The 16,256-nt window shown below is 52.3% G+C and overlaps 1 protein-coding gene across 7 annotated transcripts in view; it reads left to right on the forward strand.

Moving 5' to 3' along the window:
• The window catches only part of OSBP2 (oxysterol binding protein 2), a 66,519-nt gene extending 62,576 nt beyond the window's left edge, over window positions 1–3,943 (forward strand). For all 7 annotated transcript variants that reach the window (XM_059676019.1, XM_059676017.1, XM_059676018.1 and 4 more), the window contains 6 exons: window positions 409–529; window positions 724–827; window positions 898–993; window positions 1,072–1,256; window positions 3,328–3,554; window positions 3,691–3,943. In XM_059676019.1, coding sequence (XP_059532002.1) covers window positions 409–529; window positions 724–827; window positions 898–993; window positions 1,072–1,256; window positions 3,328–3,554; window positions 3,691–3,833 — 876 coding nt within the window. In that variant the 3' untranslated portion in view covers window positions 3,834–3,943. The remainder of the gene's footprint in view (window positions 1–408; window positions 530–723; window positions 828–897; window positions 994–1,071; window positions 1,257–3,327; window positions 3,555–3,690) is intronic.
• Window positions 3,944–16,256: the final 12,313 nt, after the last annotated feature.

Consider the following 16,256-nt stretch of genomic DNA (forward strand, 5'->3'; position numbering starts at 1 on the left):
CCATGCCCATGCCCAAGGAGCTGTCAGGCTGCGGTCCAGTTAGGCAGCTGGGTCTCCTGCCTCTGGGCAGGGAGTGGGGAGGTTAACTGGAAAGTGGGCACCGAAGCCCTCGGTGGAGAGGAACGCCTTCCCTTATCAGCCCTCAGCCCAGCCCGTCGCAGGCACCCTGACATCCTGAGGCGTAGGCTCTGCCATCACCCCCACTTCACAGCCTGCGAGTCGGGTGTGGAGACACCCGGCCCTTGTCTCACAGCCACAGGCTGCACCTGCTGCTGCGCCCTGGCTTTTCCTTGGAGCAATGTCTCTCTGGGGCCTCCAGGGGTCTGTAGCCCTCGATGCCTGCCGGCTGCCTGGGGGCGGGCCTGGCCCAGGTCCCGCAGACACTCACGTGCGGCGGGTCTGTCGCAGGTGAGCCACCACCCTCCATCAGCCGCGCACCACGTGTTCTCCAAGAATGGCTGGAGCCTCTGGCAGGAGATCACCATCTCCAGCAAGTTCCGGGGCAAATACCTCTCCATCATGCCGCTAGGTGAGCCGGGCCTGTGTCCTCCCAGGGCAGAGACGTTCTGGATAAGGGGGGCGGGGGTTCCCACACCCAGAAGCCAGCCTGGAGCCTCCAGGGCTGTGTCCCTTCCCCTCTGTGTGAATACAGCTCCCAGGACCCTGGGATGGTGGGGCCCAGCCTGGGGAGCCATGACCGCCGACCCCGTGTCTCGCCTCCAGGTGCCATCCACTTAGAATTTCAGGCCAGTGGGAATCACTACGTGTGGAGGAAAAGCACCTCAACTGTGCATAACATCATCGTGGGCAAGCTCTGGATCGACCAGGTCAGGGGTGCCCTCGGGAGCGGGCGTCTGGCCTGGGGATCGGCCGCTGACCCCCACCCTCTCTCACCAGACGGGGGACATAGAGATTGTGAACCATCAGACCAAGGACCGGTGCCAGCTGAAGTTCCTGCCCTGCAGCTACTTCTCCAAGGAGGTGGCCCGGAAGGTAAGCAGGCCGCCTCGCAGAGCCGTGAGGGTCGACCCAGAGAAGGCCTTGCCCACGCCGGTCCTGCCATGTCCACAGGTGACAGGCGTGGTGAGTGATGGCCAGGGCAAGGCCCACTACGTGCTGTCAGGCTCGTGGGATGAGCAGATGGAGTACGCCAAGATCATGCAGAGCAGCTCCAGCAGCCCCAGCATGGACGGCAAGCATAAGACCGTGTACCAGACGCTGCCGGCCAAGCTGCTGTGGAAGAAGTACCCGCTGCCGTGAGTGGGGGGACCGCAGGGACTTCTGAGGGCAGCGGGCAGGGTGAGGGGACAGCAGGGGACCCTGCCAGACAGTAAGCCAGCGGCATAGGGGTCAGAAGGTCAGTCCACATGCGGGCAGGAAGCCATGCTGTGTGGCTGACATCACCCAGCGTAGCAAGTCCTATGCAGAGCCTTCCAACAGCTCATGGGACAGAGTCCCCGTGGTCCGAGGAATGGAAACGACACAGTGGCACACAGACTCCAAAGACAGGAAACGTAAGATCCCTGCACTCGAGACCTCCATCATCCGCTAAGTCCAGGTCAGCAGAAATCATCAGAACCAGGCAGGGAGACAGGCCTGGGAAGAGGAGCAGGACCTGGTCTAGAGTGAAAACAGGAGAGAGTTTTCCAAGCGTAGATCTGCACAGTGGGACTGTTTAAACTGAATGAAGTGAAAATACTGAGCCGCCAGGTTTTAAAAAGAGATTACTGCCCCGGGAACAGCAGACTGACAGCTGCCACCTCCTGGGCAGTAAGGGAGCTCGGGGGCTGATGAGATCTCCCGGGAGCGCAGACGCGGCTGGAATTAGACACCCGCTGAGAACATCTTTACAGGGTGAAGCGGAAATAGACATTTTCCGACGAACGAAAACTTATTTTGCCACCAGACGACCTGCACTAAAGGTTGCGCCTCTGGCAGAGGGAACTGATCCCAGATGGAAGATCTCAGAGTGTGAACCTAAGTGAACAGTGAATACACACAAATAACCACGTGGGGTTTAAAATGTAAACATAAAACGTAACTGCGATGACATAAGTGAAAGAGGGGTGAAGGGAAGGAAACTTCTTGAAGACCCTCATGCTGCCCAAGGGGAGGGTCCAGATGTGTGTGAACCTCTGACCGTGTGAAGCATGGATAGTGTGATTCCTAGAGTGACCACTAAGATGGCATGTGTAATTGGAATCCCAGTAGGAAAGGAAAAGAAAGAAAAATGAGAAGTAAAGCAATGAAAGACCCCGGGTGGAAGGGGCCTTTAGAGTCGCAGAGACAGGAGGGACAGACAGACTTCTGCCCAGACCGCACTATAGTGGGAGAATCAGATTGACATCAGGTTTTTCAGCAGCTGATGTTGGGTTAATATTTTCAAAGTAAAGATGAAAAAATAGGTAAATTTTCTGTTCAGCCAAGCTACCATTCAAATATGAGGGCATGGCCAAATAGCTCGGCAGGTTTGATGCCCCCAAACCCACCTTGAAACAGGTACTGGGCGCAGCAAGCAATCCAGGAGGTGCTGCAATACAAACCCAAGACCAAGGGGGGCCATTCCACAATCCAGCACCGAGAGGGGAGACAGCGCCACGTGCTGGGGTTTGGGGAGACAGAGAAGGATACGAAGGAATCCAGATACATGCACCTTCTGAGAGAAATACATCGTGGAAATGCTAACCAATAAAACCACAATGACAAGCCCTAGCCGGTTTGGCTCGATGGATAGAGTGTCGGCCTGCGGACTGAAGAGTCCCGGGTTCGATTCCGGCCAAGGACACATGCCTGGGTTGCGGGCTTGATCCCCAGTGGGGGACGTGCAGGAGGCAGCCGATCAATGATTCTCTCTCATCACTGATGTTTCTATATCTCTCTCCCTCTCTCTCTAAAATCAATAAAATATATTAACAAACAAACAAAAAAAACCCGTAACGACAGTATTAATATCAGGTAAAGGAATCTTCAAATCAAAAGCATTATTAGGGATGGAAGAGTAGCTACAGGTTAAAGAGTTGATTTCCTTAAGAAGGCATAATAGTTTCAAACATTATACATGTAATGAAATAGCCTCAACAGCATACAAAGCACACGTTGTTAGAAAAGGCAGAAATGGATAAATCCGTCATCACAGTGGGAGACTGAAGAGATTTCACTGATAAATTTGAACAAGTGGATGGGACACTCCCAGGAGTATAAGGTAGCAAAACACGCAGCCAGCGGGGAAGAACAGCGGGGTGCTGCCAGCTCCTCGGGGTGGGGTGTGTGCGCTGGAAGGGGAGATGGGCTGGGCGCGGGGGACATGCCACGTCGTCGCCCCCGCAGGGAGAACGCCGAGAACATGTACTACTTCTCCGAGCTGGCCCTGACCCTCAACGAGCACGAGGAGGGCGTGGCGCCCACGGACAGCCGGCTGCGGCCCGACCAGCGGCTGATGGAGAAGGGGCAGTGGGACGAGGCGAACACGGAGAAGCAGCGGCTGGAGGAGAAGCAGCGGCTGTGGCGGCGCCGGCGGGCCGAGGCCTGCTCCCGGGGCTGCAGCATGGAGGACGGTGAGGGGGCGAGGCGGGCGGGGAGGGGCGCCCCGGGAGAGGCAGGGGGCCTGGGAGCGGGTTCCCTGCGGACGGGGGGGGGGGGGGGGGGGGGGGGGGGGCTGCCTGCCCACCGCCCGCTGTGCCCGCCCCGCAGAGAAGGAGACCGAGGTGCACACGCCGCTGTGGTTCGAGAGGAGGCTGGACCCGCTGACCGGGGAGACGGCCTGCATGTACAAGGGCGGCTACTGGGAGGCCAAGGAGAAGCAGGACTGGCACATGTGCCCCAACATCTTCTGAACGCCGCCCTCCTGCCCACCAGGCTCCGCCCGGCCGGGCCCACCTGTAGTGAACGCACTCCATGTAGTACTTGCGGCCCTCCCAGCCCCCTTTTTGCTTTCCTTTTTTTTTTTTTTTTTTTAACAAAACAAGACACTTTTTGGAGCTCCCACCTGGAAGGAGGAAGTGCTGACGCGGTTCTTCCAGCCCCAGGTGCCCTGGGTCACCGGCGCCCTTTCATTAGGGACCTGGCCCCTGGGACCCAGCTCCCAGTCCCCACTCAGGCAGCTGCCGGGCCCTGGACCCTCCAGCCCCACCCGGAGGCGGAGGCACTGACCCTCCCAGGGAGCGCTGTGGACTTTTTTTTAGAAAAACCACCTCCACTTCTTTCCAGCAAGACGGTTAGTAAATACTTCAGTCCCGTACTTAGCGGACAGCTTCCACGTGTGCTTTCTTGCCACGAACGTGCTGGCAAGAGCCCCTTCTTTTTACGACATCAGGAAGCCAGACGGACCCTCGTCCAGAGCACTTTCAGCTCAACATAGCGAGACGGCCCCCCGGAGCCCAGGGCCCCCAGAGAAGGGGCTGGGAGGGGCCGCTGGGCCCAGGAGAGCACAAGTTGTCTCCAAGCAACAGCATGGGGGGCGGGGGGGGGACTGAGGGGCCCCCATGTGGATTTGAGTGCCTCTAGCCTTGGCCGTGCAGGGGCTGCTCCCAGCCCCAGAGAGGCCGCACCCCAGAGAGGCCAGGAACCTCGGGGGCATCCTGCCCCCCAGCCAGGCCCCAAGTCAGCAATAAGAACCAACCCTCAGATCAGCCTGGGTGGCGCCCTGGGCACGAGACCTAGCACCTGGGGTGCCCCGTCTCAGCACCCCTGAACTTTATTGGCCTGATTTATTTATGTAATATATAAATCTATATAAATAGCTATTTTGCTTACATTGCTATGGTATCTGGAAAGGCTAAATGATGAAGACAGGGCTCCTGTCTGAGTCTGGCCCTCCTGCCGCTGTGCCTGCCCTCTCCTCGGACCCCCTTCAGTACGGCCGACATTCACCACAGGGTGTTTCTTCCTACTCCAACTTGTGAGATGCCTTAGGGCGCCCACTCAGGAGCCAGGGCTGCAGGCTGCCCACGGGCGGGGGGCGGGCTGAGTGGGAGCATCTTCTGACGTATTAAAGCCTTGGACGTGGAGTCCGCGTGGCCCCGAGTCTGTAACTGGGTGGAGCAGGACAGGCCCTCCCTGCGGGCCTGGGAGGGGCAGCGGGAGGAAGGGGTGGGAGACCGAGTGGGGTGGCGTCTGGAGCGGAAGGGCCTTTTTAGAAAGACGTGTGAGGGCTGAGTCAGCACCTGGACTGTGTGGGGCCAGGCCTCTGCCAGGAAGGCCCGCGCTGGTGAACGGCCAGCTGTCTGACAATGTTCCCTAGCAGCTTCTGGGAACATTCTAGTTACCAGGACTGGGCAGCTGGTCGGGCCCAGTGGCCCTCTTCCCTGTGCCGCCCGGTGAGGACACCACAGCCAACCCTAACCACCCGTCCCGACTCCCGGGCACGGCGAGCTCCAAGGCTGGCCTCGCACAACCTCTCACACTCACCCCCCCCTCCTTCCCAGACACTGGCCTTCCCGTTGGGGTGGAGGCAGGTCTAGTGAGACCCGCAGGCTGGAGGGGCAGCTCTCACGGGATGGAGGGCAATGGGGGAGGGGTGGTGGTGAGGGGACCCAGGACGGGCCTGACAGGGTGGGGAGGGGCTGCACGGGCAAAGCCCAGCGGGGACAAAGGCAGCCACCGAGGCAGAGCGAGGCATCGGTGCCTGGACAGAGCCAGACGGCTCGGAACAGGAGCGGCACCAAGCCGGCGTCCAGAGCCACTCGGACCAGCAGGACAGATCCGCCTGTGCCGTGTCTACCAGCCGCCGGCACCGAAGAGAACAAGTGCACCAGGTCTTCACGGAGAAGCTCAGCCTCTACTGAGAGGACGAGTGAGCGGGCAATGCCGCTTCGTGGAGGGGCAAACGCCACTGTCGGTTCTCCCCAAATCTAGAGTCAACACGGTCCAAGTCCGAAATCTCCCGGTATTTTTTTTCAAAAACTTGACAAGTTGATTGTGAAATTTACATGGGAGAGTAACTGCACAAGAAATGGCTAAGGCGATTCTTAAGAAGAGGAACCGGGCGGGGCGGGTGGGACTTGACCTGCAGACACCGACACGCGGGAACCACCCCCCACAGCTTCCTGTTCCCACGGCACCTGGCACAGCGGGCACAGCACGGATGCTACCGGCTGGCCGTGTCCCCAGCCTCGCGGGCTGTGAGCGTCATGAGCTGGGAATGTTGTCTGTGTTTACGTTGCAGCATCCCCAGGGCCAGGCAGATAGCAAGAGCTCCTTAAACAGGAAACCCAGCGAGGGCCAAGGCCAAGGCGACACCCTGGGCAGCTGGGAGTGTGGCTGCCGCCTCAACTGGGAGCAGGACCCCCGAGACAGGACTGGAGGCGCTGAACCCCAGGGCCAGGACACTCCTGCTTCCTCCACACTCGAGTCCAGGTCACTGCCCCCCACAGGCCCAGGGGCGGGCGGGGCCCAGCATGAGGGAGAGGAGAGGAGAGGCCACTAAAGAGGAAAACGTCAACGTGCAGCACCGAGAACAGGGCGACGAGCACCTTGTAATGACACTCGCCAGCACGATTTTAATGACACAGCCTGATAAAGGCAGCACTAAACCTGTAGTCCGTCTCACTTAAGATATCATCTTCCTGTGTCCAAATCCGACAACAGCAAACGGGATCCGGCCACAATCAGACTGGCAGCCCTATGCCCACGTTGGGTTTACACAGAAATACAGGGATGAGTCCCTGTCAGGAAGCTTTTCATTGTAAATCATAGCAACCAGTTCAAGGAAGACGCTCCGGGCAATATGGTAGACGAGTGCCTGACACAACTGCAGAGCCCCTTAAAGGCACCATGAGCGGGAAAGATCACCAACAGGCAGGCCAGAAACCAGGTGGGTGTGGGAACCGGGGGGGGGGGGGGGGTGCGGGGGGGGGAGATAGAGGGCTCTAAAGTCTGCTTCTCCCTCAGCCATTTACAGAACCCACCGAGCCTAGCAGTCAGTTTCACTGCCTCGAATGGCCATCCCAAAGTACGGCATCCAAAAGGAGGTGTCCCCCAGAAAGCTGGTCCCCCAAAAGCTATGCCTTCAATGTAATGGTGAATCAAAACTAAAATACAAGGAAACTTGCTTGTTTTAATAAATGTTAGTCCTAAGCAGAGCAGGAAAAAAAAAATCCCCTAAGAACCTGTAATCAGGGGTGGGCCCTCACTTGGTTTTGAGCCAATAAAACCTCAAGCAGAGAACAGAGCCTGGTCCCAAATTGACACTGTCACCACGAGAGAAGCAGAGAAATCGGGGGGGGGGGGGAGGGCCTCCCCTTCGTTCCAGGCCGATGGAGCCCCAGGTGTGACGTTACAAGAAAAAGGAGCAGCTCACAGTATACTATGTCTAAACACACAACACACAAACACACAAGCTGGCCCAGGAAGGCAGGGGCTGACCGAAATAACAGCAGAATGAGACATAAAACTCCTCCGTGTAATGAAATGATCAGACAATATAAAATAAGCAGATTAAACATGAGTACAGTATTCAAAAAACACTACAGAACATCCAGAAATTGGAAAAAATCAGTAAAAATAACTTTATAACAGATCACGCAACTACAGAGAGTTAGTGACCTGGATATGAGATCGGAAGAAAGTACCCAGAATGCAACACTGACACAAAGTGGTAAAAAAATGTCAGAGAGACGTTAGAGACATGAGGCTAAAGCGAGAAGTCCCCACGTGTGTCTAATCGAAATGGAGCAGGAGCAATCTTTGAAGAGTTACCGGCTAACAAATTTCTGAGCACTCATGAGAAATACAGTCAATCCCAACAGACCCTCATCACGGCAAATAAACAGCCACAGCTAAATACAACACAGTGAAAATGCAAGGCCCTTAAAACACCCAAATGCCAAAATCTTACAAGCAGCCAGATTAGGGAGGGGGAAACAAGATCACCTTCACAGAGCATCACACTGAGAGCCGACGCCCAAGGCAAGAAGACAATGAAGTGGTAACTCCAAGCAGAGGAGGAAATGTTAGCCTCGCCAGTGAGAGACAAAAATGCAGGAACACAACAGTGTCTGTGCAGTTAGACTCTGGTGAGTTAAATATCATGTAAAACATCTTACAGGAATCACGAAAGGAATAAGAAAACTAAATTTCAAAAACGGGAAAAACATTGTATGTGACCGAGAAAATTTCTATCTAAAAGAAGGCAGGAAAGGAGTGGGAAAAGGAATGCAGATACGGTGGATTAAAAATTAGAGGATAGAAATAAGTCAATAATCAATGCATCAATCATTACACAAAATATGTTAAATGTTCCAGGTAAAAACAATATATGGAATAAAAACATCATCCAACTATATGCTATTTACAAGAATACGCCCAAACCGTGAATACAGGCATACTTGGGAGATACTGTAGGTTCAGGTCCAGACCACATCGATACAAATATCACAATAAAGTGAATCACACGGGTTTTCAGTCCTCGGCGCCTATAAAAGTTGTTCACACTACACTGTCGTCTGTTAAGAGCATTCCATCCAGCAAATGCACATACCTTGATTTTAAAAATACTCTCTTGCTAAAAAATGCTAAGTATCATCTGAACCTTCAGCTAGTTGTCATCTTTTCTAGTGGAGGGTCTTGCCTCCGTGCTGATGAAAATGCAGTTCTGTGGCGTGCAATAAAGCTAAGCGCAATAAAACGAGGCACACATGCCTGTGTACAGACAAGACTTTAAGGCAAAAAACAGTACTAGATGCCAATTCCCAGAAAGAAAAACAGTCGCTTTATAATGATCAAAGGTAAAATTCCAAAGTTCTAAAACTCTCAGGGCACCCAATAGCATCTCAAAATGACGTAAGATGGCCTGTCACAAGGAGAAACAGATAAACCCACAATCATAATGGAAGATTTTAACGCCTCTCTCCCAGTAATGAGAGCTCAGAGAGACAAACATATCAGCAAGGTTCCAAATAACACAATTAACAAACCTGACGTATTGAAAACAGCATGACACGCAAGTGCAGGAGATGTTTTTAAACACACACGGAACATTGGTGAATGTTAATCCCATATCTGGGCTGGTCATAAAGCCTCGGCAAACTTTAAAGTAAACAGACCACATTCTCAGAACACAATGCAGGCATTTTAAAAGCAATAACATACAGATAATCAGGAAGAAAACAGTTTCCTAATACTAAGAAATACAATTTTAAGTAACTCATGGATCAAAGAAGAAAATAAATCAGAAAATACAGTTAAAAATTAAGCCCAGCTGGTGTGCTCAGTTGGTTGAGCACCATCAGGAGGTTCAATTCCTGGTCAGGGCAACATCCCCACTGGGGGAGAGCAGGAGGCAGCTGATAGACGTTTCTCTCATTGATGTTTCTATCTCTCCCTCTCCCTTCCTCTCTAAAATCAATAAAAAACATATTCTTAAAAAAACTGAAATACCATATAGCAAAACTTGTAGGATTTGAGTACTTAGAGGGAAATTTATAGCATAAAAGCTTGTATTGTAAAAGAAGAAAGGCTAAAAAATGAGCTGAACATCTAATTTGAGTAAGAGAATAAATACCAGGATAAATTCAAAGGAAGGACAAGAAAGGAAATAAAAATCAGAAATTATTAAAAGAGAAAACAAACATAATAGAGAAAACCAAGAAAGCTGAGGTTGATTCTTATAAACTAAAATTGACCAACTTTATTGATCAGCAAGACAGAGAAGGGGAGGAAGAGAAGGAAAGAGGGAGGAAATGGATGAACCAAAAAACAGTATCTGGAATGAAAAGAGGAAATTAATACAGATGCTACAAACATTTAAAAATGAAGATATTATGAACAACTTTGTGCCAACCTTGTTTGAAAACTGAGATAAAAATCCTAGTTATTATAACTTAAAACTGACTCAAAAAAAAAAAACCACACAGGAAAACCTGAACAGAATTATAACCATTTTTTAAATTTAAATCAGTGAAAAATCTTCCCTCACACAAATGCACACAAAACTCCAGACACTGCTTACCAAGAAATAACCAATCTTACAGAAACTATCAAACCCTCAAACCTAACGATGTTTACCTGCATAAAGGAGAGGTGGCACAAATGTACAATGGAATATTACTCAGCCATAAAGAAGAGAATGAAATCGTACCATTTAAGACATGGATGGACTTAGAAGGTCTTAGGCTAAGTGAAATAAGTCAGACAGACAAAAAACAAATACCACATGACTTCACCTATATGTTGAATCTAAAGAAAAAAATAACAGAAACAAACTGATACAGTGAACAAACTAATGGTTGCCAGAGGGGAGGGGGGTTAGAGGACTGGGTGCAAGAGGTGAAAGGATTAAGAAGTATAAATTGGTAGTTACAAACAGTCACAGGGAATATAGTCAATAACATTGTAATAACTATGTGTGGTACCAGGTGGGTACTAAATTTACCGAGGGATCGCTTCACAAATTATATAAATGTCTAACCAGTATGCTGTACACAGGAAGCTAATATAAAATAATATTGAATGTCAACTGTAATTGAAAAATAAAATTTAAAAAACAGAAGGAAACTACTTCCACACTTTAAAGGCCATTTGCCAAAACCAACAGCCCACATTCTGCTCAGCTGTTAACAGGTGATTTCCATCCACAACACACATGGCTTTCCATCCACCTCAGGAACAAGACAGGGCTAATTGTTTAATTGCCAGCAAGCTAGCAACTAAATTGGTATACTGGCAAACAGGCAGGCTGTACCTACAAAACAGGTTTATTTTTAAACCTATCAGAGTTCATAAGATAGAAAAGTAGATTATGTTAAATCATTAGCTTTTTCTATATTAACAATCAGGAATAGAGACGGAAAAAATATCCCATTCACAATAAAACCATGAAATAGGAGTAAGTTTAATAAGAAAATTATAGAACCCATATAAAGAAATTATAAAATCTTATTGGAGGATCTAAAAGAAGTCTAACAAATGGAAACCATTTTTATCGTCTGGGGAGCTTTAGGATCATAAAAATGTCAACGCTCCCAAAACTTACATCTAAATTTAATGCAATTATTTAAATCCCAATAGAATTTTTGGTTTGGGCAAGAATGGGAGAGAACTGAATAAAGTGATTTTAAATTTCATGTGAAGGAATAAATTCTAAGAATAGCCTGGAAACGCATTTTTAAAAGAAAAATAGGAGATTGACCCATCTAGATGCTCGTGGTGCCCAAAATTCTAGTTTCAGCTAGAATCTCACCCCTCACGTTGGAATCGCCTGTCCAGCTAATAACAGGATGTCTCCATTGGCATGTTTAGGGGACATCTTAAACCCAACAGGTCCAACATCAAATAGAGCGACCAAGGTAGTTCACTTAGTAAATGAAGCTGGCACGAGTGGATTTCCATTTGGAGGGTGGGGGGAACAAAAAACCAAAGCTTGACTCCTGCCTTACCTGCTTATACCAAATATACCCCACAGGGCGCATTGGCGCAAAATAAAAACATTGCAACAAAACATAAGAGAACGTATCAGGGTGGCGGCAGGCAGAACTTTTAAAAGCATGAAAGGAAGCCCCCCAAGCCCCCCAAAATGTTGACCTTTAAGAAACACCATACATCAAGCCAAGAACAAACCAGCACAAAAGGAGCCAAAGCTGTGAAACCCAGAGGCCTCGGTGCAGAGGCCAGCAGGCCTCACCTGCAGGGTCACTTACCTGGGGCCGGGCTTGCAGCCTCCTTTCGGGTCTCCGTCCGCAGCTGTCAGCGCACCACGAGGACACCCACACAGAAACCCCAAAAGCTGGAGAACAACCCGGGGAACGTCTCATCTACGCTCAGGCTTAACAGGCCGACTCCGGAGTGAAAATCCCCCCCTTTCCTGCTTGGGGTGTGAGCCAGCCCTCGGGCCGCAAGGCCTTCCACTCACCCTGGGGTCAGCCATCCTCCACGGGGTGCGGGGACCCCGCCGTCCGGCCACGTTGCTCTCCCGGCACCAGCGCTGGGGCGCGGACGCGGGCCCATCAACCACCGGCCACGTGGGCCGCCTCGATACTCCCAGGGCGCATGCGCAGGACGCAGCTGCACGTGCGGGGCAGCACACTGCGCAGGCGCCACTGATTGTGCAGTCACTTCCGGGGCGTGGAGAAGGGCGCGGGGCGGCCTGGGAGAGGCCGGCGCCCGATAGGCCTCTGGAGAGAGATGGCCGGGCCCTGGCCAGTTTGAAGCCAGCGCCCGGGCTCGTGTTCTGATCCTTGATTTGCCAGGAGGAACGCTGAACTCTTCCTTCTGACAAATACGGTGTCCGAGCAGCGCGGCCCCCAAGCCCGGGGTAGCGGATGGGTCTGTGCGGGGCACAGCGGAGGGCAGCGAGCGCCCAGAGCTGCAATAGAGGAAGTGGCCGCAGGGAAGGAGGGACAAGCTCAACGTGTGGCTTAGAGCGGCCTCAGCTGCCCAAGAAACCTGCGGCTGTCGGGGCAGGAAGTGGCCCCCGAGAATCCCAGGCAGCCTCCCAGCGGAGTGGACAGGAGAGGAGGGCCGTGTCCTCAGGCCGTTCCCCTGCACGGACTCCCCACCCTCCAGGCCTGGCTGGCAGCGCTGAGCACCCAGAGCCCCAGCCCGTGGAGGCTGGAGGAGCCTCCTCACCCTCGGGGGACACCGAAACCCGCCAAATGGTTAAGCAGCCAGGAGGATGGCTATGGGGCTGAGGGAGCAGCGGAGCAATGGAGACAGTGAATCTCGGGGGCCGGGGGAGCAAGGAGCCACTCACTGTTGCAACTTCAGTGCCACCAACTCCACATGACGGGCAGTCGCATGAGCCTCGGGATAAATTGCGGGTGGAGAACCGGCCTTGGGCTAAATAAGCTGGGAGACCTGAACTACCACCGACGCCTTTATTTCGAGAAGGAATGGGGAGCCAGGCTGCGCAGTGATTTGCCGGAAGCCTTGGGAGTTGAAAGGAAGCCCTAGTTGGGCCTGGCACATTCCAGGTTCCCAGGTGGAACAGCCAGACTGCGAAGCAGGCCTGGCCCCATGTCGGCCGTCGGGGAGTGGCATGTGCCTGACCAGGCCCTGTCTGTCGGGTCTGTCGTGCTTACTCTGGAAATAGCGCGCCCGGCAGCGCTAGGAATGGGCAGAGGACAGCCTGAGCTCCAGCCACCGAAGTGGGGAACACATGCTCCGCCCTGGCCAAGCTGGTTTTCATCTGCTCCGGGAACCAAGTGCAAAGTGGCCTCTTGGTTCCCAAGGAAGCCTCCAGGGGAACCGGAGGGAGCTCCAGGGGCCTAGGTGACGGCCAGCAGCTCCCTTCCAGCCTGGCCCGGCTGCAGAACCACCTTCCAACAGGGACAAGAGCCAGCGGAGGCAGCACCCAGAGGCCAAGCCTTCTGTTCTCTGCACATGGCAAGTCAGTCTGAGCTGCGATCAGTCGTAAACACTTAGAGGTCCTGGAGCTGTGACCTCGTGGCCAGCACACGGGTCTGAATCCTGTAGACTTGGGGAACTGACCAAGAGGAGCCAGCAAGCAGTGTCATTCAGATGGATACCGAGGAGGAACCAGAGGTTTTCCTCAGCCTGTTACTAACCCATACCTTTTAGGAAACAAAAATGACAAACCCTGCTCCCAATCTGGCAATAAACACAGTATTGATCTTAAAGGGGGGTTTTAAATCCACGGGACACTCTGGGGCAGAGGGGAAGGGGGATCATGTAAGGTGATCACTTTACTGAGGCTTTTGTCCCTGTTTTTCATCTGATTTAAAAAAACTGGGTTTAAGGGGGAAACATCAATCTGTTGCCTCCCATACGTGCCCAAGTGAGGATCAAACTCACAACCTAGGTATGTGCCCTGACCGGGAATCAAACCACAACCCTTTGGTGTAATGGTACGACATTCCAACCCACTGAGCCACACCAGCCAGGGCTTCATCTGATTTTTTTAAACTCTTTTGTAGAGTCCCTAACCCAAAATTCAGAATTACGGCCTGTACCAGAAGAGATATACAACTGGACAATGAAGATGCTCAATCTCACTTAAATTAGTTCAAACCAATTCAAAAATCCATCACTTTTTATTTTTCAGATTAGTAAAGGAGACTGCAGAATGAAGATGGTAGATGCAGACGTGGGTGGGAAGTTGAAATTGGAAGTCTTTTCTGGAATGTATCTTAGAATTTTTAACATATCCGCCATCTGACAGCCATTTCTCTCTTTGGAATTTACCCTATATACAGACAGATGAGTTAATGAATATACACACTCATCACAGCATTTTTCTTAAATGTCGAAAACCGAGATGTTTATAAATAGGGGACTGTTAAGTGACAGTACACTGTCAGTGAAGTGCTATGTGGTTGTTCAGAATAACACAGACCCATATGGGCTATTCTGAAGCAGCTTCCAAGACACACTAAGTGGGAGAGAGAGAGAGAGAGAGCAGGGTGTGTGTGTGCGCGCGTGTGCACACGCTCAGCATGGGTATGGTCTCCAGGGAGAAGTGGGAATCAGGGTGGAAGGGAACCTTGCTTTTCATGGTCCAGCCTTTTGTACTGTTTAAATTTTTACCATGTGCATATGCCACTTAAAAAAATACTCAAGAAAGCTCCCCATCCCTCCCCCGCTCCTTAAAACCAAGGGCTGCTGCACTCGTCCACCTCCCGCTGCCTGAACTAAGGCAGGCTCTTCCTACCAGCCAGACCACCTCCCTCCTCCCAGCCAGGTCCACTGCGTTTCATCTTCTCACCAAGAATGGCAGAAGCTCTCCTGGCAAACGGGCTGCAGTCAGCACAGTGGGCGCATCCAGAGGTCGAAGGTAAAACAAAGAAATTGTTTCTGTGGGTGTTGACGATGAAGACATAGAACAATGAAGATGGTAGAGACGAGGGAGAATTTGAAGACAGTTTAAAGCCATCATGGTGTGAAGAAAAGGAGGAAGGTACTAGATTTTACTAAGAGAAGAAAACAGACTGAGTTCAGGAGTCTCACCAGAAGTTTATAGTATTGCACTTTGATTACAGGTGTGTAAATAAAAAACTTGAGTATTACCCTCTGGTAAAAACCAACTTCCTTTTAGATTAAAACAGGTTTGGGGACCAAATGGACCAAATGCTGCTTGGGATGGAGAGAGAGCACTGGACCAGGGAGGAATCACCAGCTCAGAAACGCCAAAGCTCTTAGAGAGAAGCTTCCAAAGCAGCCAGGGTCACTCAGCGGTATTTCCCCAAACAACCCTCTCCTCCAGGGCGATGGTTTGGGGACGCCTCTGGCCATGCGCACGAGAGGATAGGCTCCCACTTCACGGGCCTGCTTCCCTCCCCTGTGCCTCCCAGTCCTGAGACCTCAGGGCGGCATGTGAGCCCCCGCTGACATGGGGTGGGAGGTGCCGGTGTAAATCACAGGCCAGTGGTGCACGGCCTTCAGAAAACCCCTCCAGAGCGGGGAGTGAGTTGGCGGGGATGAAACTGGAACTTTCCCGTTAGCTCTTAAAGAGAAAACTCAGCATCTCCTGCCTTTGTATTGGACCCTGAGAGGCTGCTGGAGGGACACAGCTGTATGAGGCTGGGACCAGGAAGAAGGGAAGGCATGGTACCTCTGGGAACCTCTGTGCCTGTGGGCAAGTGGGGCTCAGAGACCCCCTTCTGTCTGCCCCACAGCGGGGGCCTTGCTGGGCATGAGGGGGCCAGGCGGAGGAGCCATAAAGGAAAAAGCAGCATCAGGCTCTCTAGACCCTGCCCCACCACAGACGGAGGCCCCACCACATCAGTACCAGGGCTCTTCCACACCCGAGGTCCTTTCCTAAAAGAAACCCCGTGGAACTCGGGCATTTGGTGTGCTACCCAGGCCAGCAGTCTGCAGTGTCCTGTCTGTCTTCTCTTCAACCTCAAGATGCCGAGGCGGGAAACCTCACGGCCAACGGTCAACTGAGGAAGTCACTCCAGCAGCGGGGACATAGTGGGTGTGAGGTTGAATGAGAGGGTCTTTCTTCCCAAGCTGTTCAGACAAAGACCACCGAGGTGACAGCTGCTCAGGCCACACATCCCTGACCTGAGACAGGAGCCGCTCGGAGCCACGCCTCCTCCTGACCCCTGGCCCCCTGAGCGTCCCCTGGATCAGCATCCCTCGGGCAGCATTACTCTGGGCGGCTCCCTCCCTTTTCTATCCCTCAGATCCCACATGGCTCATCTTCTAGGAGAGAAGCCAGCCCTGCTGGAGCCTCTCCGGCTTCCAGATGCTGGACTTGCACCTCAGGAGCCAGGAGCCGAGAAGCAGCTCAGGCTGCACGTTCTGCTTCTCCTTGCCCCCGAGCCACACAGAGAAAGCACAGTCTCACAGCAGGCGCAGCA

Source organism: Myotis daubentonii, chromosome 19 (assembly GCF_963259705.1).
Source record: "Myotis daubentonii chromosome 19, mMyoDau2.1, whole genome shotgun sequence".
Lineage (NCBI taxonomy): Eukaryota > Metazoa > Chordata > Mammalia > Chiroptera > Vespertilionidae > Myotis > Myotis daubentonii.